The sequence below is a fragment of the Papaver somniferum genome, chromosome 9 (genome assembly GCF_003573695.1).
Source record: "Papaver somniferum cultivar HN1 chromosome 9, ASM357369v1, whole genome shotgun sequence".
NCBI lineage: Eukaryota > Viridiplantae > Streptophyta > Magnoliopsida > Ranunculales > Papaveraceae > Papaver > Papaver somniferum.
Genome location: NC_039366.1, coordinates 71,084,043 through 71,104,628, shown reverse-complemented (window position 1 = coordinate 71,104,628; position 20,586 = coordinate 71,084,043). Strand labels below are relative to the sequence as shown.

Here is a 20,586-nt window from a genome sequence, read left to right as displayed (position 1 = left end):
TTATTATTGCAACCCTTCGTTTGGTATCCAGATGGCTTTTATATGGCCTGATTTAGGCGCGGCCAAAAGTTAGGGTTTTGGCTTTGTTTAGGCGCGACCAAACTAGGTCCAAAAGTTTCCATGCGTTAGCTGGTAACCTTGGACGGCTAAAATCTTCATCTTAGATGAAAAGGTGGCCGTTGATCGTTGTAGGCCTTCATTTTGGCATCCACATAGGGAAGGCCGGTATGGCGTGGCGCGACAAGGTGGTTGGCATGCCACTGGCACATGTGGCATGGCATGCCTTGGCACGATTTGGCGTGGCCAAAACTAGGGTTTTGGGCCAAAGGTTACCATGCGTTGTCTGGCGACCTTGGACGGCTAGGATTTGCATCTAGGATTGAAGGGTGGTCGTTGATCGTCGCACGCCTTCTTTTTGGTAGCCGCATAGGGAAGGCCGACATGGTATGGCGCGACAAGGTGGTTGGCATGCCATTAGCACATGTGGCATGGCATGCCTTAGTGCGGTTTGGCGTGCCCAAAACTAGGATTTTGGGCCAAAGGTTACCATGCGTTTTCTGGCGACCTTGGACGGCTAGGATTTGCATCTAGGATTGAACGACATCCATTGATCGTCGCACGCCTTCGTTTTGGAAGCCGCATAGGGAAGGCCAACATGGTATGGCGTGACAAGGTGGTTAGAATGCCATTGGCACATGTGGCATGGCATGCCTTGGTGCGGTTTGGCGTGGCCAAAAATAGGGTTTTGGGCCAAAGGTTACCATGCATTGTCTGGCGACCTTGGACGGCTAGGATTTGCATCTAGGATTGAAGGGTGGTCGTTGATCGTCGCACGCCTTCGTTTTGGAAGCCGCATAGGGAAGGGCGGCATGGTATAGTAAGGAAGAATGGTGCGGACGACTTGGCATAGTGGGGCCAAGGCAGAATGGTGTGGACGGCTTGGCATAGTGGGGCCAAGGCAGAATGGTGTGGACGGCTTGGCATAGTGGGGCCAAGGCAGAATGGTGCGGACGACTTGGCATAGTGGGGCCAAGGCAGAATGGTGCGGACGACTTGGCATAGTGGGGCCAAGGCAGAATGGTGCGGATGGCATGGCATAGTGGGGCCAAGGGTTTAAACGGCTTGGCATGGTAGGGCCTAGGCAAGGTGCGGTTGGCTTGGAATGATGGGGCCAAGGGTTTGGCATGCCATTGGCGCATGATGCGGCCAGCATGGCTAGGGCCAAGACAAGGTGCGGTTGGCTTATCATGGTGGGGCCAAGGGTTTGGACGGCTTGGCATGGTAAGGCCAAGGCAAGGTACGATTGGCTTGGCATGGTGGGGCCAAGGGTCTGGCATGCCCATTGGCACATGGTGCGGCCATCATGGCTAGGGCCAAGGTTTTGGAATGCCATTGCGTATGGTGCGACCAGCATGGCTAGGGACAAAGGTTTGGCATGCCATTGGTGCATGGTGCGGCCATCATGGATGGCATGCCTTGGTGCGGTAAACGTGGATGGCATGGTTTGCCACTGGCACAGTGGTGCGGCTGGCATGGTTTTCCATTGGCACGGCGGTGCGGATGGCATGGTTGCCATGCCTTGGCGCGGAGACGTGGATGGCATGGTTTTTCATTGGCATGGTGGTGCCGCTGGCATGGTTGGCATGCCTTGGCGTGGAGACGTGGCTGGCATGGTTTGCCATTGGCACGGTGGTGCGGATGGCATGGTCGGCATGCCTTGGCGCGGAGACGTGGATGGCATGGTTTGCCATTGGCACGGTGGTTCGGCTGGCATGGTTGGCATGCCTTGTCGCTGAGACATGGATGGCATGATTTTCCATTGGCACAGTGGCGTGAGAATTAGGGTTTGGTATGTACGAAGATGATGTCGGTCAATACTACGGGTTCTGCCGTGGAACATGACACATGTATAAAAAGGTACCCTGGTAATTATTATGTAAGCATGCTGATTGATTCAATAAATGCGCTAATGGTCATAGTGACGTCATGTCGGATGTATAGTTTTATGATTTTAACCCTAAGCTAAAAACCACTATCAACATTAAGTCCCCTGTTTAGCTCGGAACAGGAGCATTGTTGCGAGGTAATCATAAGATGGTGACTGGCAAGGACAAAATCGAAACGATAAGTCGTGCAAAGATGGTCAGGAAGGTCCGACTAACCCTTTTCGAGAGGTAAGGAGAGTCCATGATCCTCGTGTTTGGCGGCCTTGCGTAGATTCTATTCGTGGTGTAGACCGTGAAGTGGTGAGATGAAGATCGCCGGCTTAGTCTGGCTATGCATCACCTTGGATAGGTTAGGGAACATCATGACGCTGGCTTGGTGAGTTGCTGGTATTGGCGCGGCAAGTCATGGCGTGACACAGTGGTGTAAGGCATGACGCGGTTTGGTGAGGCAAAGCATGCGCGGACGGCTTGGCGTGGTGGGGCTAAGGAAATGGTGCGGTCCTGGCGAGTCAAGCATGGCGGACGGCTTGGCATGTGGTGGGGACAAGGAAATGGCGCGGACGGTCTTGACATGGTGATTTGTCTTCGCGGGCCCGGTTGCCTCTTTTCCTTACTTGACTCAAAATAAGAAGTCATTTTCTTATTAAAACTCCCAAGTATCACGCCTATAAAAGGAGGGCCGGCCTCTCCTTTTATTTCACACCTATATTTGTTTTTATTCTGGCCGTGTGGTTACAGTAAAGCGGATGAGCGAATCCCAGGTATGTCTTCCAACACTTCCTCTTTAACTTGATTTTCTTGTTTTTCTTTTTTCTTTTTGTGTTAGTGCAAACCCTAGCTGTAGGCGCACCTTTTCATGAACTTGTATAAATATTGTCCTTCTGCATTGGTATGAATACTAGCCGTAGGTATGCTTTGCACGAACTTGTAGTAACATTTAGGTACCATAGTGATGTTGGCCGCCTCGATTACCATGCAAAGTAGGCATGTATGAGCTGGTAATTGTCATTCCCTTCCCGTGAAAACCTAGCCTCTAGGGTTTACTTCTTTTTTCCTGGTGTGGCCATGTGCATTGTCTCCACGGTGGGTCACGCCTTCTTAGCCGGGTGCGTACTTTCTGCTACAAGGTACGACTTTGGTAAGAGGCGAGTTTTTCGTGGCGATGTAGGGTTTGCTGGCCTCCATTTCTTCGGTAGTTCATGTTATGACTTGCGATTTTTAGAACAATGTTGGCTCGCGCCTGAAATGGATTCTTCCTTGCCGACAAAATAGCTTTCGTGCCCCTTGTAGTAAATTCTCTTCGTTTTGTTTTCAGTGTTGTCACTTCAATAGCGAAAGAAGCGTAGGAAATTTCGTTAGTATGTCACCTGAAGAAAGCCCTGCCGTACCAAAGGATGTTGGCAATTCCAAGCCAAACATAGATGATGAGTTCTTTACAACATCCGCCACGATTAGGAGAAATCACCCCAAGTATGTGTCGATTCTTCTGACTGGTCCGGAAAGTGAAGGAGAGGCCCGGTCGGTTCGGCCAGGAGGTGTAATAAGGTTTCGTCTTCAGAGGAAAGAGTATCTTGCTTCTCCTATTGACTTTAAAATCTCTCTGAGTCCGTTGCGTCCCTTTGATAAATGGATGTGATTCATGATGAGCCAGGAATGTGTAAAAGCCAGTTTGACCAAGGCGCAGATCATTGATGCTGTCGTGGCTTCCGCAGTGCTTCAAATTAGGAAAGACATTCCAGGATTGGTTGCTTTTATTTCCAGATGGTGCACAGACACTCACACGTCCATATGCAGGTGGGGTGAAATGACTATCTCCTTAGAGAGCGTAGCCGTGTTGCTGAACCTTCCCGTAATAGGAAACCTCGATGTCAAATTGTCTGCAGATGAAGAAGAAATGCACGCCGCTCTGGTTGCGAAATCAAAAGGATTCGTTCGGAAAGAAAACGAGACGATGTGCTTCTATGGCTGGTGGGTGTCTCAGTGGTTTCCCGATGAGTTGGAGCCGAATCAGAAGAATAGTACGCTTCATGTCGCGGCGTTCTTGGCTCTTTGGTTATCCAGAGATGTTTTCGATGATGGCTCGGGTAAGAAGGAGATAAGACAGGAACTTATCAAGTTTTCCATAAAATTGGCAAAAGGTGTTGTTCTCCCCATCGGCGGCTTGTTTCTTGGTTCTCTGTACACACACTTGGATCAGCTGGTCGCGGATATGTGCGCTTCAAATGGTTACATGAAAGTGGATTCGTATATTCATACCGCCTTTCTCCAAGCGTGGCTGTGGGAGCACTTCGAAAGGTATGCTCCAAAACCGTTGACCGCACTTCCCGAGTATTAGGGTGGCTCTAGAATACTGCGCTGGTCGAATAGGCGCCCAAAGATTGGTTCGAACCTGGTTGGATTCCTTGACAACTTGCACACGGTCAATTTTCGTCCATGGGCTCCGGTGCATGCGTCCATAACTCAGATCAGTACCTTTGCTCCTGCTCCGAGCATGTCTTTGTCTTCTGATAAAGAGGATATGAGTTTTGGAGAGATGGTGATCATGCGAAGCTGCACGCCCGGTCATGTGTCGTCTTTCTTTCGAGGATCTTGCAAAGCAGTCTCTTACAATATCGATAGGGCGGCTCGGCATATGGGTTTTGACCAAGGGGTCCCACTTTTTCGTCAGCCGGTTGTTCTAGAAGTCTCGTTGCCAACTGTTCTTGATGCTACTGTCCTTGTGTCGGGTAAAAGTCTTCATTTCCTTCTTGCGGGACGAAATCCATCAACAACCTCCAAATACAACATATTTTGGCAGGATGAGTTTCTTGTTTTCCATGGATTCGTGAATGATGTGGTAGAAAACCGTCGCGGTAAGCCTTCTCCTGCGGTTTTAGTGGAGCATCCACTGCTGAGGGATCCTTCTTCGCCCAAGCGAAAATCCGTTAGCCGGAATGCAGATAGTCCCCAAGTGAAGGAGCGAAGATCTAAAAGTCGTGCAGATGGTTCTCAGTCGGTTTCGACAGCCCTACCGACTTTCAGTTCGTCCAATATGCGGGTACGCATGATTTTCCTATTGACTTTAGTTGGATCGTGTGTATCCTTATTTCTTTTCTAAGTATCCGTCTTTGTATCTTTCCTAGGGTCTCAGCAGCGTGAATGCCTTTACCAAACTTGCAAGTAGTCAGAAAACATCGCTTCTCGAGACGGATGGTGGCGGTGCTGAGCCTATCCATGGTGATGGGGAACCCGAGAAGGATGAAAGTTTAGAGTCCAGTGATGGCGAGAGTAACTCTTACGACAGCAGTGCTGAATCTCCCTCTAGTCGGTCTGAAAGCGAATCAGTGAGTCTCTCGCATGTTTTTTATTTTTTCCTCCCTACCTTTCTCTTTGGAAAATATCTAATCCGTGATATCATAGGGGGAAGCCGTTTCTGAAGATGGCCCTGAGATGGAGACTGGCGGAGATACATCTTTGTCTCCAACTGTGGCAGCCGCACCGGGTGACCTTGAAATGGATGTTGATCGGGATGAAAACGTCGTTGTGACTCAGAAAATTGAGAGTACTCCAGTGGTCGCAGGTGCAATTGTCGTTAGGAATCTCTTGCCTATCGCTGATGCAGTCGCGGGCGCCACTTTCAATCCTCCATACCTGGTTCCTCATCCAGATCATGTGTTGATCGGGGGATTTAGCGTGCCAACCAAACATGCAGCGCTATACACTAAGATATGGGAAAGCTGCGGACATATCGCCACGACCAAGAAAATCACTAGTCGATTTGCGTTGGTTAAGCGTGTGGAGGAAGCTTTGTCTTCGATTAACGACATATGCAACATGACAGGTCATACTGTTTCTGAGGATGTAGTCTCGAGCTGGAGGTTCCATCGTGACGTGTGTGTAAACTTCGAGTTCAATGTTCCTTGGTTCATTGAAGGTCTCTCTGAGGTTGAGAAGTTGCTGGCTGAAACAGTCGAAAGTCCTTCAGCGGACATGGTGAAGAAGTAGGAAGCGGAAGTCGAGAAGTTTTCCAGGAAGCTGAAGTTGAAGAGGGCGGCTCTCCAAAGAACGAAGGAGGATTTCGCCAAGAAGAGCAAGCCATTATTGAAAAACTTTCCTTGAACGTATTTCTGTCTTCTGAACTTCTTATTTTAGTTTTTTTTTAAAAGGCAAATGAAACGCCTAGTTTATGGTTTTGATTTCCAGAATTTTTGGGTTGGTAGACAAATGTTACCCTGAGGGTTTTGAATTATTATTTAGAATGAATCGTTTTAGAATAATGATGTTTTGGTTATGAACATAAGTGTCATGAGTACCCCAGGAGAGTCATGGAATTCTGAATGTTGTGCGATAGAAGAAAGCATGAAGCATGTGAAAATATGGCTATTGGTTTTTATTTCCCCTGTGAAGACTTGAGGTAGTAGACCATGTATTTTGTCTAGCAAGACTTACTCGGTTTTTCGGATCTTCTGGTGAAAAAGGAATCCGCCGGATGTAAGACTGAGTTTTGTGGGAAACATCACCGTGACTATGGAAAGTCCCCAGTCATTCCTTGTCGTGCCGCCGATCCCTGGTCTGATCGTTTGGTTCTAACCCCTCGGAAGTCCCCAATCGTCCCTTGCCGTGTTACGACTGGTAATCGAGCCGCCTGGTAGCTGAGTCGTCGATTCCTGAGCGGATCATTTGATTCTACTGTCCTGACGTCTGGGTCGAGGTATGAGATCGAGCATTGAAAACTGATGTCGTGACCGAAAGATCAATCTCCCACTGTGGTCACCAATTGTTTGAGGGTGAAAACAGTTTCTGCTGATTTTGGTAATTTCGGGTGTGTGGGTGAGAAACGAATTTAAACCCTAATCGATGTACTGCGAGGGAGTACTTTAGATTCGAGAGATCAATATGTACAAATCCGGCCTAAACCAAGAAATGGCCGTTCCAGACTTGCTTCGGTCACAGAGTGAAGGAGAAGGGTTGCTTTTGGGGAGGGAAGCGAAGAAAGTGTTGAGACAAGAATAGTTGATTCTGAAAGAGTAGTTGGTTTTTACGACTTGTATCAGAAAGTGGAAAGCTAACAGATGGAAAGCTAGAAAATGTTTTCTGAGTGTTGTATGCTCCTGACCTGAATTTGTTGTTCGATGGAAATAGGTAATGCCTATTTATACAAGTCGAAGTGAAATGTACTCTGGTCTCATTAAGAAATGGAAAACGGGTGAGTAAATGGGAGGAGGTGGTAACCGGTAACGCCTGGAATTGATGTTCCATAAAAGAAAGCATTTCACCATTACTCCCTGTATTTACTAACCGCCTCATCCTTATGATACTTTCTTATAACGGGCGTAGTGTACGCCGCACGCTGTAAACCGCCAAAGCAATACCCAATGAGCATCCCCCAGTTTGTGACATGCGTTGATGTATTTAGTGTTTTCATGAAAACATGTAGCATGTTGTTGTCGTCTGGCAAGTCGAGCATGGGAGACTTGCCGGCTCGGTGACCTTCGACGGTCGAGATTTTGCATCTTAAGAGGAAAGGTAGCCGTTGATTATTGCAACCCTTCGTTTGGTAGCCAGTGGCATGAAAGCATGCTCAGTATGGATTTTATATGGCCTGGTTTAGGCGCAGCCAAAAGTTAGGGTTTTGGCTTTGTTTAGGCGCGACCAAACTAGGGCCAAAAGTTGCCATGCGTTAGTTGGTAACCTTGGACGGCTAAGATCTGAATCTTAGATGAAAAGGTGGCGTTGATCGTTGCAGGCCTTCGTTTTGGCATCCGCATAGGGAAGGCCGGTATGGCGTGGCGTGGCGCGTCAAGGTGGTTCGCATGCCACTGGCACATGTGGCATGGCATGCCTTGGCACGGTTTGGCGTGGCCAAAACTAGGGTTTTGGGCCAAAGGTTACCATGCGTTGTCTGGCGACCTTGGACGGCTAGGATTTACATCTAGGATTGAAGGGTGGTCGTTGATCGTCGCGCGCCTTCGTTTTGGTAGCCGCATAGGGAAGGCCGGCATGGTACGACGCGACAAGGTGGTCGGCATGCCATTGGCACATGTGGCATGGCATGCCTTGGTGCGCTTTGGCGTGACCAAAACTAGGGTTTTGGGCCAAAAGTTACCATGCGTTGTCTGGCGACCTTGGACGGCTAGGATTTTCATCTAGGATTGAAGGGTGGCCGTTGATCGTCGCACGCCTTCGTTTTGGAAGCCGCATAGGGAAGGCCGGCATGGTATAGTAAGGCAGAATGGTGCGGATGGCTTGGCATAGTGGGGCCAAGGAAGAATGGTGCGGACGGCTTGGCATAGTGGGGCTAAGGCAGAATGGTGCAGACGACTTGACATAGTGGGGTAAGGCAGAATGGTGCGGATGGCTTGGCGTAATGGGGCCAAGGTTTTGGACGGCTTGGCATGGTAGGGCCAAGGCAAGGTGCGGTTGCCTTGGCATGGTGGGGCCAAGGGTTTGGCATGCCATTGGCGCATGATGCGACTAGCATGGCTAGGGCCAAGGCAAGGTGCGGTTGGCTTGGCATGGTGGGGTCAAGGGTTTGGACGACTTGGCATGGTAGGGCCAAGGCAAGGTGCGGTTGGCTTGGCATGGTGGGGCCAAGGGTCTGGCATGCCATTGGCGCATGGTGCGGCCAGCATGGCTAGGGCCAAGGGTTTGGCATGCCATTGGCGTATGGTGCGACCAGCATGGATAGGGCCAAGGGTTTGGCATGCCATTGGCGCATGGTGCGGCCAGCATGGATGGCATGCCTTGGCGCGGTAAACGTGGCTGGCATGGTTTTCCATTGACACGATGGTGCGGCTGGCATGGTTTGCCATTGGCACGGTGGTGCGGCTGGCATGGTTTGCCATTGGCACGGTGGTGCGGCTGGCATGGTTGGCATGCCTTGGCGCGGAGACGTGGCTGACATGGTTTGCCATTGGCACGGTGGTGCGGCTGGCATGGTCGGGATGCCTTGGCGCGGAGACGTGGCTGGCATGGTTTGCCATTGGCACGGTGGTGCGGCTGGCATGGTCGCCATGCCTTGGCGCGGAGACGTGGCTGGAATGGTTTGCCATTGGCACGGTGGTGCGGCTGGCATGGTCGGCATGCCTTGGCGCGGAGACGTGGCTGGCATAGTTTGTCATTGGCACGAAGGTGCGGCTGGCATGGTCGACATGCCTTGGCGCGGAGACGTGGCTGACATGGTTTTCCATTGGCACGGTGGTGCGGCTGGCATGGTTGGCATGCCTTGGCGCAGAGACGTGGCTGGCATGGTTTGCTATTTGCACGTCGGCGTGAGAATTAGGGTTTGGTATGTACGAAGATAATGTCGGTCAATACTAAGGGTTCTGCCATGGAACATGACACATGTATAAAAAGGTACTCTGGTAATTCTTACATAGGCATGCTGATTGATTCTAAAAACCACCATAGTCATGTCGGATGTATAGTTTTACGATTTTAACCCTAAACTAAAAACCACCATCAACACTCCCATATAACATATAAAAAGGTCAGTCCTTTAAAAAGTGATATCACAGACGTGGGAATACATGATTCTTTCATGGTCGAATCTCACACCAATTATCCGAAAGATTCCAACGAGAACACAACTGAGTTTAATACCCATCCCATCATCACAGTTTCTCAAGCCATTACCAGACTCACCACTTAAAACAGATACAAATACAAATTAATACAAAAGAGAGATGCTATGATAGAGATTAATATATTTTTTTGATCATTTCATTGTGCCGGGAGTATTTAATCATGGTTTACACTTTCACATTAGCTGATAACAAAATATGAAAAGATTAGCTAATTGCATAAAAAATCAATTTATTTATGGTGAGAACCATGGTAGTCATGTTAAACACCGACGGTGGCCTTTGAGGATAACGGTGGTCCTTGATGGAAAGAGGAAAAACAACAAAAATTTAAAACCATCAAACTGTTGATATTTCATCCCACGTTGACTATAAGTCCGATCTCTTGGACCACGATTTAGCTTTCCTCCTAAACATTTCAGCTTTCCCAATAACAAAAATCCTTATGCCATGCTATGCTCAAATTTTGTACGTGCCAGCACGCCATCCTTTACACCCTAATTACTCTTTATTATCATGTAGCACGGCCCTTTATGGGCCTTGCCACTCTTTATTATCATGCAGCACGACCCTTTCTGTGTCCGTAACTTAGGTTCCTTGCCATTCTTGTAAATTATAGGCCTCGGCCTGGGTAGTAGTATGCTTGTGATATTTTCCAAGATAAGAAATCCAAATGGAAAGAGAGGACCTTTGTTGATTCTTCATCTTCTTCAATTCATCATCGAAGTTATTTATATCCACACAATTTGAAAAATGGAGCTCACATTGCCTTCTCTCTCGTTTTCAACACCAGGTAAGTCAGAATTTCAGTTTCTAGAGTCTGATTTTCGTACAACATGTTTAATTCTCAAAAAATGAATGGGAGTTGTTAAAATACCCAATTTAGTTTGGAGTTAGGGTTCATTTGACTATTATCAAGGTTTTACTATCAATGTCGTGACCAGTTGCTAAATAATAGGGAATTGCGTTCAAATTGCTATGTGAAAACCTTGGATATGGTGGAAGAGGATTATCAATTTTTCCTTCCTGTATTGCCTTGAAAGTTTCATCTTGACAGATGATTTTGACTAGTGATCCTCTAGGTTGTCACTTTGAATGCCAATCTCTTCAAGAAATTTCAATGAAGTTCACCTAATTTGCACTTGTCACTCATTGTCTGCGATTAGCTTCAGTTGGTGTGATGCATTACACATGCCAGGTTAACATTGCCTTTTAAGTTTCTGAAATTGTTTATTGTACTTTTCTCTTATTTATATTTGTTATCTCTTTATAGAATTGCCGAAAGTACTTGTTCGTTCAAGTAATCAATGTTCTATCTCTACATTACATTTGAGGTCCGTAGAGCGGAGACGAAGGAAGTTTATTGTGTATTCCTCTCTACCAGAAACTGCTGCTTCTATTGTAATTGCGGCTGCTGTCGTAGGTACAGCAACAAACTATCTTCTTAAAACGATGAAAGCGTCTGAATCTACCAATGTATGTAACTTGTTCCACTTTTTTATTGACAGCATAATAACTTATTTCACGCCAGAGCTTAATTTATTTTCTATTTACACTCGCACTTACTCTTGTACTCAATGAACAACGACCCATTCGGCTTTCATGTGGGCTCATCACAAAAACAAATATCTTTTGGTAAACCAACTCCACAAACTTATAATTGGTGGATATCGATTTTTACGAAGTGGCTTTTGGTGAACATGGACATACAATGTGAGGGAATTACATCCCCGAAAAGTGTTCTCCTTTTTGAGGCTCCTTAGGTGCAATCTAAGCAGAGTATCTAACTGAACTATTTCCTTGATAGGCAGAGAACCTATTGAAACCCTGCGAGGATTGTAGCGGTACTGGTATTTGTGGAGAATGTAAGGGTGAGGGTTTTGTGGTTAAGAGAATGTCAGATGAAAGAGCTGAGAAGGCAAGGTTATCTGCTAAGAATATGGCTACGCGATATACTGCAGGGTATTCCTTTTTCACTTCACTGTAAATGTGTATGTATATGTACTTTGCTATCACGAGTTACTGACATATTGATGCGGATTTTGTTAGGCTCCCCAAAAAATGGAGTTACTGCACAAAATGCTCTTCTTCGAGATCTTGTACTACTTGCGGTGGCCGTGGAACATTATGAAGCTGATAATGCCTGTATGACTGAAAACCACATACAACTTGGGATTTTATTAGCTGTTGTATTTAGACTTGGAAATTCATTCCTTTACTTGTCTACTGTAAGCTGTAACTCTTTCTGAAATACACAGTATAATAGAAAATTTTGCTGTAACTAAGACTGTAAATATGCAGCACACTTGAATTTAACCAGCCGTTTTCGAAAACCGACAAAACAAAATTTAACGAAGTCGATACATGATGTTACTGTACAGGCGGCTTCTTATTGAGTCTTCGAGAGGGATATGTAAAGTCGATCTTCTCCGCGAGTGTGAGTCGTGACCACCGAAAGTAATGGAAACAAAAACAGCCCATCTTATTTTGATCATGCAACGACATTCAAGATCTCTCCCCCTCCAAAAATTTCACGTGTCCTAGGGTCCATGTCGTACCGTACCGATTTGTCTTCTCATAATCACTGTCAATTTTTCTCTGCGAAAAATCAACAGCAATATGATTACTGGAATAACTAGAAGATGTGAGAAAATAGATCCCGCGTTCATACTAATATATTGCCAACTTCGACAATTTCTTCCTCTCAACAATTTCGACAAACTCATCTTGCCAACTTGCCTACTGGATTTAACTCTCTTTAGCTCTTTGTCTTGTTAGATAGGCGGAACTGACAGAGCTCAGTAGGAAAGATAGACGGTAAGTTTCTTTGGGTGGAAACATTTGAAAGCCATAAATTTGAACGCTGATTTTGGGCATACCAAATCTTTCAAGGCATACTCAATAAAGACAAAAAGGGTTGTGAAATAGCAAAATCAGATATCCCTTTAACCCAAATTTTTTAAATGGCAAATATACCCTTTACGTATTAGTGTTAGTAATCTGGATTAGTGATTAAATATTTTGATTAGTGATTAAGATATTTTCAGAATTATAAAGGTTGTTTAGATGAAAAAATTTGTGGGGAAAAAAAATCAAAGTTTTAGTTAAGAAGGAGAGAAAGAGAAGGAGAAAGTGAGAAAATTTCATTCTTGATTCAATGGAGGATGATGAGGAGGGTCATAATTCATATAAAAAACCTAGAAAAATACATATCAACTACAACAATGATTCCCAAATGGCTGATTTCTTAGATTATGAGAATGATTTTACACAAACTCAAGCTCAAACTCAAACACAAACTCAAGATGATGATTTTTATGAGCCAAATCCAGATGATGAGCACATATATGAGGAACCCAATGCTTCTAATACATAGGTACACTTCTATGTTATGCTCAATCTCACTTCTATAGCTACAAATTATCAAAAGTTTGGATTTTTGCTTCATGGTTCGGCGAACCAGGTTTAGGTTCGGCTGACATCTATGAGCCGAATCAACCAAATGATGAACAGTTCGGCTCACTGAATCTGTTTACAACATGGGTCGAACCTATAATTTTCAATTCTCACCCTTTTGCTACACACTAGTTCGGCTTATATGAAAGTTTCATAGTAATCCGAACAACATCCTGCATAGCCCGGAATAAAAAAAGTAATGGTTCGGCTTATATTGATAATAGTGTATAAGCCGAAACCTCTAAATGTTTAAGGTTCGGCACATAATTTCATTATCGTATGAGCCGAACATAAATTTGTTAATTTTTGGGTTAAAATATTGAGTGTGGTTCGGCACATATTTAGAATATCGTATAAGCCGAAACCTGTAAATGTTCATGATTCAGCACATAATATGATTGTCGAATGAGCCGAACCTTGCTATTATATTCTTTTCTAGTATTTAACCTTGTGATATTCTTTGTAGATCGTGGTTGGACCCATGGAAAATCAACCTGATCCAGTAGACATGATTCACGAGGATACCAAGGATCACTTCCAAAATGATTTGGTATGTAAGAACTTTTTGATCACCTTAATGTTGTCGGAATATTCCAAAGTTTTTCTTACAAATTATTTGTTTTCGAATGAACGTAGACATGGAAAACTAAACCCGAAGTTCTTGATTGGCTTGAGGAACATGCGATGAAGGTAAATTGTGTACTAGTTAAAGGACAACAAAGCCGATGGGATCGGTTTGAAATGATTTGTGAGCGTAGTGGAACCGGCGCTAGCAAGGTTAAAAAGGGTACCGTATATGTTGGGAAGACCGGGAGAAAGAATAGGATGAAGACGAAGAAAAGAAATTTCCCTTTCAAGATCGTTTTCAACCTCAAGAATAAGACCATGAAGAAAGAAGATCAATATTGGATAATGAATAAAGATATGGATTGTTTGTCATAACCACCCACGTCCCAAAGACCTTCATGGACATGCGAAAGTAAAGCGACTCAAACCCGACGAGATGCTAGAAGTGGATAAAATGACACGAGCACGTTTGCCACTTTCTAGGATTCTTAGCAAATTGAAGGCGGACAACAAGAATAACAAGTCGACTATGCAAACTATCTACAATGCAAGACAAAAGATTAGAAGACTCAATTTCCAAGGTAGGATTGTGATGCAACAAGTAATGTGGTTAGGGGTGAAGAATAACTACGCTTGCCAAAAGAAGTTGGATGACTTCGGTCAAGTCACACACCTTTTCCTTGCCCACCCGGAATGCGCCCAATTGGCTCTATGCTTCCCACAAGTTATTATATTGGATTGCACGTATAAGACTAATAAATATGAGATGTCGTTGATGAACATTGTGGGGCATACTTCGACAAAGGCACCGTTCACCGTGGCTTTTTGTTTCATGAAAAACGAGAAGAAAGAGAGTTATGTTTGGGGGTTAGAACAATTGAAGTTAATCTTCCGGGAGGGTGATCTTCCTAAAGTGTTCGTTTCCGATCACGATTCATCGTTGATGTATGCTATTAAGAAGGTATTTCCGGATGCATTCAATTTTCTTTGTACGTTTCACATATGGTGCAATGTGAGGAAAAAATTCCAACCGATAATTCAACCACTTAAGTTGAAAGAATTAGAGAATATTGCTAAGCTACCGTTGGAGACACGAGTAAAGAAAAAGAAGGAATTCTTGAAAGCATATGAACATAATGAGATATTGTGGGCTTCTTTCCAAGGCGAATGGGAAGCTTTGATACGGTCAATCACCGAGGATGTCTATGAAGAAAATTTTAAAATGATTATTAAGCATTGGAAGACCGCCTACCCCGATATCATTACTTACTTGGTCAAAGATGTGTTGGAACCTAATAAAGAAAGGTTCGTGAGTTGTTTCACAAATCGGCACAAATACTTCGACAACCAAGCCACAAGTATGGTAGAGTCGGCTCATTATCGTTGAAGAAGAACCTTTTTGGTTGTGTTGACACTTTTGTCACGGTTTTTGATGCAATTGAATATTTCAAAAGTGATGTTGTGAGAATTAAAGTCGTGTTCGATCATGACCTTATGTTTAGACACAAGAATTATGATACTAATTGGATACGAGAATTAACTTATAGAGTCTCCCGTCTATGCATCGATTTGTTGATGAAACAAGTGGATTTGATTAAGATATTAGGCGCCACCTTGGAGGAAGAGTGTGTTTGTACAATGAAGACATCTATGGGACTTCCATGCCGCCACGAACTACTTCGGTACAAGGATGGTATCATACCATTTTAGGATATTGATCATTTTTGGAAACAATTAAGCTTCGATCCTCTCCCAACCGAAGAAGATGAGGATGATCTAGAGATATGGGACACGACAAATGGGAAAAAAATTGGCGGAGATGTACAGGAATATGTCCCGACCTCAAAAGAAATTCCTATGGGACAACATGATGCCGGTCATGTATCCTTTCACCCAAGAAAATATTTTGGAACCGGAGAAGAGTGACCCGAAAGGTAGGAAGAGTAAGAAAATGAATAATTTTCAAACTAGACAAGCCAACAAGGAACTATTGGCTAATAAAAGGGATCCATCCGGCGTTGACTACCATGATGCAAGGTTTGAAAAGGAAAAGAAAGAAATTGAGAAGTTGATGAAGGAGGAAGAAGTCAAAGTTCCAAAAAAAACGAGGTCGTCAGAGTATTCAAAAAGCGGAAACAAGTAACAAAGAGGTGAATGATAATTATTATCCTCACAAGCAAAGGATAGTAAAGAGGATGTCAAGGGGAAGGCTAAGATGTATCCTTCACAAACTAAGATAAAGGAGAAAAGGACCGTACATGAAATTGGTAGGATGAGAGGACCCAAAAGAGATAAGTCCGGTAAGTATATGAGGCATATCAATTTTATATACGATAACTACTTGGAAGATCTATCGCCAATAATTCATGAGCATATTATAGCAATTGACGACGTGCAAGGTGATGGAAATTGTGGTTATTACGTCACGACGGAACAACTTGGTCCTTTTACGGAAGGGAATAATCCGGTGCCCCCTGAAAATGAAGTGAACTATATTCGGCAACGATTGTTACAAACCCTACGTAAAAACAAAGAATTCTATAAGACAATGATGAGAACAGGTCCAAGAAAAGATGCAGGGGTGGCAGCGGAGTACGTTGCATTTGAACGTCGTTTGCATGGGGATTTTATCATTACCGAAGAACATTTGATGGCAATGCCCATTTGTGGGTTTTTAATAGCGGAGACATTCAATTGCGTCGTACATTGTTTCGCATGGACGGGTAGTAGCTTTACTTACGCGCCTCCAACAAAACCTTGCAATGATGGTGTAAAGGATAGAAGACTTGTTCTTGGATTTGTTCAAAATTATCATTTTATCGGCCTCAAACTTAGACCCGGTTGCCCATTACCACCCTTGATGAGTGCAGCCTTTTGTCCTAGATTTGAAAATAATTTTGCGATGGATTGGTGTGCAAATTATGCGACAAAAATGGATCTTTGGAAATTTTTGCATGTGCAGCCTCCAAGTGGACAAGTAATTACGTTTTCAAGTGATGAGGATGAAGATGATAAGCAAGAGGTCAGTGAAGATGATGAGAATGAGGTCAGTGAAGAGGATGAGAAAGAGGTCAGTGAAGAGGATGATATTCATTTAGGATCTCCATAAAAAATGTTTCATGGATTTATCCGTTTATTTTGTGTCTTTTGATTTTCGTGTATGATGAGGATGATATTTTGACTAGAATTGCAGTTACATGTACCCATCAAAACTAAATACTTGAATGATTTACTTTTTAGTTATGGAACGTGTCGTTTTCTGCAAACTGGAACCATGAACACAGGAGAAGGTTCGGCTTATCACATAACGAGTATTATAAGCCGAACCTGACAAAAAAAAACCAGAGGTTTTTTGTCAGGTTCGGCTTATAATAATATTTCACTGCAAGCCGAACCTGACAACAAAAAAATACAAGAGTTTTTTTGTCAGGTTCGGCTAATAATATTATTTCACTGCAAGCCGAACCTAAAAACTTTAAAAAACCAGAATTACTTTGCTAGGTTCGGCTTGTAGTATATTTTTAAAGAAAGCCGAACCTTTCATGATTCATGAATACAAGAATTATTATATCATTCCAAATAGACTTTTCAAATTCATAGAAATTGTGGATTACATCCCTGCTACATAGTAGGCTTGCAATTAATTTCTAATATCCTAAACGGGTAATGAGAAACCTTCTAAGAATGTGGTAGTGATCTTTGTATTTGAAATTCTTTCCCTTCCATCGTCGCCATTCCTCTAGAGCTCGAACTTCAATCTCAGAGTTTGTTTCACCTTTGAGTCGATATCGACTCGCAATCCGAACTAAAGCTATGAAGTCTGTGACTTTTTTCTTAATACTGTCAATTCGGCAAAACAAGGACGCACTATCCCGGTTGTGAGGATTACCTGTTTCCGTGCTGAAGGCTTCATGAATTCTAACCAAGTAGTACATACTCATCAGACCATTTACTCGTCGTTCTCCACCCTTATTTGGATAATATGATGCATAATTAGTGCAAAGAGATAAATCTTCTTCTAGAGTAAACTTAGGAGTTGGGGGTGCCATTTTTGAGCATATGTGGTTAAGAATATGAAAAAAACAACATGTAGGTATATATAGAATATAGTTTTGCAACGACTATATCTTTCAAAAAAAAGAGTCGTTCCTAGATTTTCGTGAAAAAAGGTAAAAGTTCGGCTTATAGGAATTTTAGAACATAAGCCGAACCTATATAAGTAACGACTATTTTTTTTAAAATTTTTTGAAAATTTTTACAGGTTCGGCTCACCATATTGGCGAGATTTAAGCCAAACTATATACTGGATTACACCGATAATGATTTTTTAGGCTCCGCTTATAACTCAAATTATAGAGAAAGCCGAACCTGAAGGACAAATGATTCGGCGCGTAACTAACATTACAGGATAAGCCGAACTTTATAAATTCGGCGCATAACTCAAATTTCTGGATAAGCGGAACTTTATAAATTGCAGGTAGTAAGTAGCTAATTAACTGTTAAGCTATTCATTAAAACATGAAATGAAGGTGTCCAAAACCCAATCCCAGCACCATTAAAAACAAAGTTCATCACCTAAAACCAAAGGTGTTTGCAACACCATAAAAGTGTACTTAAAACTTAAGAAAAACATTAAAAGGAACTTGGAAACATAAAAGGGCATTTAACCACGACCCCTCTTCTTAGTTGCACGACCACCTCTTCTTCCATCTTGGTCTTCATCTTCCGACGCATCATTACCGGGTTGGCCGGTAGCACCACCTTGGCTTGTACCTTCACCAACTTGTCGATACCTCTTAGTGGTGGGCCTTTGTTCGGGTTCCTAGGGTCCTTGTCCTTTGTTGATGATTGCATCCCACTTGTTGATGATGTATTTTTGTTCTTCCACAGTCATTGGTGTTTTGCAACCAAGTTTGACCTTCATTTTTCCAACATCTCCCTACCCGCGGCAACCTATTTTGTCATTTGTCAACAACTTATAACCGTGAGGTTGAAGACATTTTTACCATAACTAATATATGAAAATAGTATAAAGTGAAGTCATTCTTACCATAATCTTGAAAACCTTGACTACATCTTCAGAAGTAGACTTGTTGGTGATCTTGATTGGCTTCGCCTTCCCCTTATCATCTATCTTTTGCCTTTTCTTATTGATAATGAAGGGATGAGAAGTTTGGTTATATCAATCCATATAGCCCGGATCCTCTTTACATGGATCATCAAGTAAAGGTGTTAACTTGGACGCATCTAGTGTGTGATTGTATAAATTATTCCAAAACTCAACGGTGGGATCAGAATCATACTTTGGTTCCCAAGATGAACTGGTGCTTTTAGTTCCCTTACCACTCTTTGGTAACAACCTGAATTTCTCGTCAAACAAAGGAACCTTTTGGACGCATCCTAATTGACGGAGTACTCTCCTAGGATCGTATATAACATAACCACCGGGGTACCACAATGGCCCATGATACATACCTACCAGCATATCCTCATATTCAACAACTTCATCTTCTTCATCTTCCTTCTCATATGGTTGAAAAGTGACATCATCAACACCAAGGCGGTCTAACGTCTCTCTCAAACTTGCCACTAACTTCTTTTTGTTCCTTTTCTTAGAGTTCTCGTACGCGTACCGTGCTGCAGTTGGCTCTGTATCAACATAATCGACATCTTTCTCAAATATTTTGGCCAAGTTCAAAATTGGGAAATTGTCATTTATCCAAACCTACATCCAAAGAACCACATTAAAAAAATCAAAGGAATTGAATTGATAGAAACAAGTTTTACTTGGAAACATCAAAGTAAGAATAAAGTTTGCAAACTCAGAGAACTGTTTGGCTTATATGGATCAAGTATTATAAGCCGAACCAAGTAAGTAAAAAGTTCGGCTTAAAAGATTTTATGGTTATAAGCGGAACATCTGAACTCCCAAAAGTTACATGGAGCAAAGTGAAGTTCCCTCCGATGTTTGTACTTGTCAACCTAGACACGGTGGCAAGTTTGTCCAGCAGGTAAGCAAGCGTAGCCGTTCCCCAAGCAAACTTGTTACAAGTTTGAAGATTCTTTACCAATTGGAGATAATTAGCATTTACCTTGTTTCCGGTAGTGTCGGGAAAGATGTCTCTACCAAGAGTATAAAGCAAGTAGGCAGTTCCGGTTTTCTTCACTTTGACGGGATCCATTATCAACAAACCTTGTGTTACTCTTTCCTTTGTGTTCTCAAACTCCTTTTTCAAGTTAGTCAACTTGATCTTCTTATTCTTCTTATTTCTGCCACCTGGTATGCAAATGGTATCGACATATTTAACTGATCGACAAAACTCCAACTCAGTTTTGTGTGAACCCAAACCAAGACTTTCCTGGTACAAACTGTATAGCTCATCCCAACTCATGTCATAAAAAACAACATCCACACTTACACCCCTTGCTTTAAGGCCTGTAATCTTACTAGCCTCATCAGGAGTGATTGTCATCTCTCCAAAAGGTAATTGAAATGTGTAAGTTTCTGGAAAAAAGCGCTCGGTAAAGGCAGAGGCCGACACACTATCATATTCCTTATGTCCATAATTGATGATAGGCCATAAAGTACTACGTTGTACGTAAGCAATCACCTCAGGAACCTCTTCATCAAGACTCCATTCCGTTTCCCTCTGGTGTCTCAATACTCGGACTGCACGGTTGTGATCAGGAGTCTCATAAATTTTCTTCTCCCAAGAATCGGCATAACCAATCAACACATTTCCTCCATCTTCCGGAAGACCATGAGGCAAACCATCTGATCGAGGTGTAATTACGTCATCTTCATCAGGAATGTGTAAACCAGTGATCCGTCGATCATCATCGTCCTTCTCTTTCTCGGGTTCTGCCACCTTCTTACCTTTCTTGTCTTTCTTGGATTTTCCTTGGGGTTGTGTTTCTTGATGAACTTCTTCATGTTCTTCTTGATTATCATAAACTTCTTCTTATCTTCCAACTCTTCCTTGTTCAGCTTCTTCTTCTAAAATGTCTCCTCTACCTCCCGCTCCCAATCTTTTCTTATCTCCTCCTCGAGGATC

The 20,586-nt window shown here is 43.4% G+C and overlaps 1 protein-coding gene across 1 annotated transcript; it reads left to right on the top strand.

Moving 5' to 3' along the window:
• The first annotated feature begins 10,163 nt into the window (after nt 1-10,163).
• LOC113314156 lies at nt 10,164-11,824 on the top strand. The gene is made up of 4 exons (XM_026562921.1): nt 10,164-10,301; nt 10,782-10,984; nt 11,316-11,470; nt 11,558-11,824. Exons 1-4 carry the CDS (start codon nt 10,262-10,264, stop codon nt 11,637-11,639), a joined length of 480 nt encoding a protein of 159 aa, XP_026418706.1. The 5' UTR covers nt 10,164-10,261; the 3' UTR covers nt 11,640-11,824.
• Nucleotides 11,825-20,586: the final 8,762 nt, after the last annotated feature.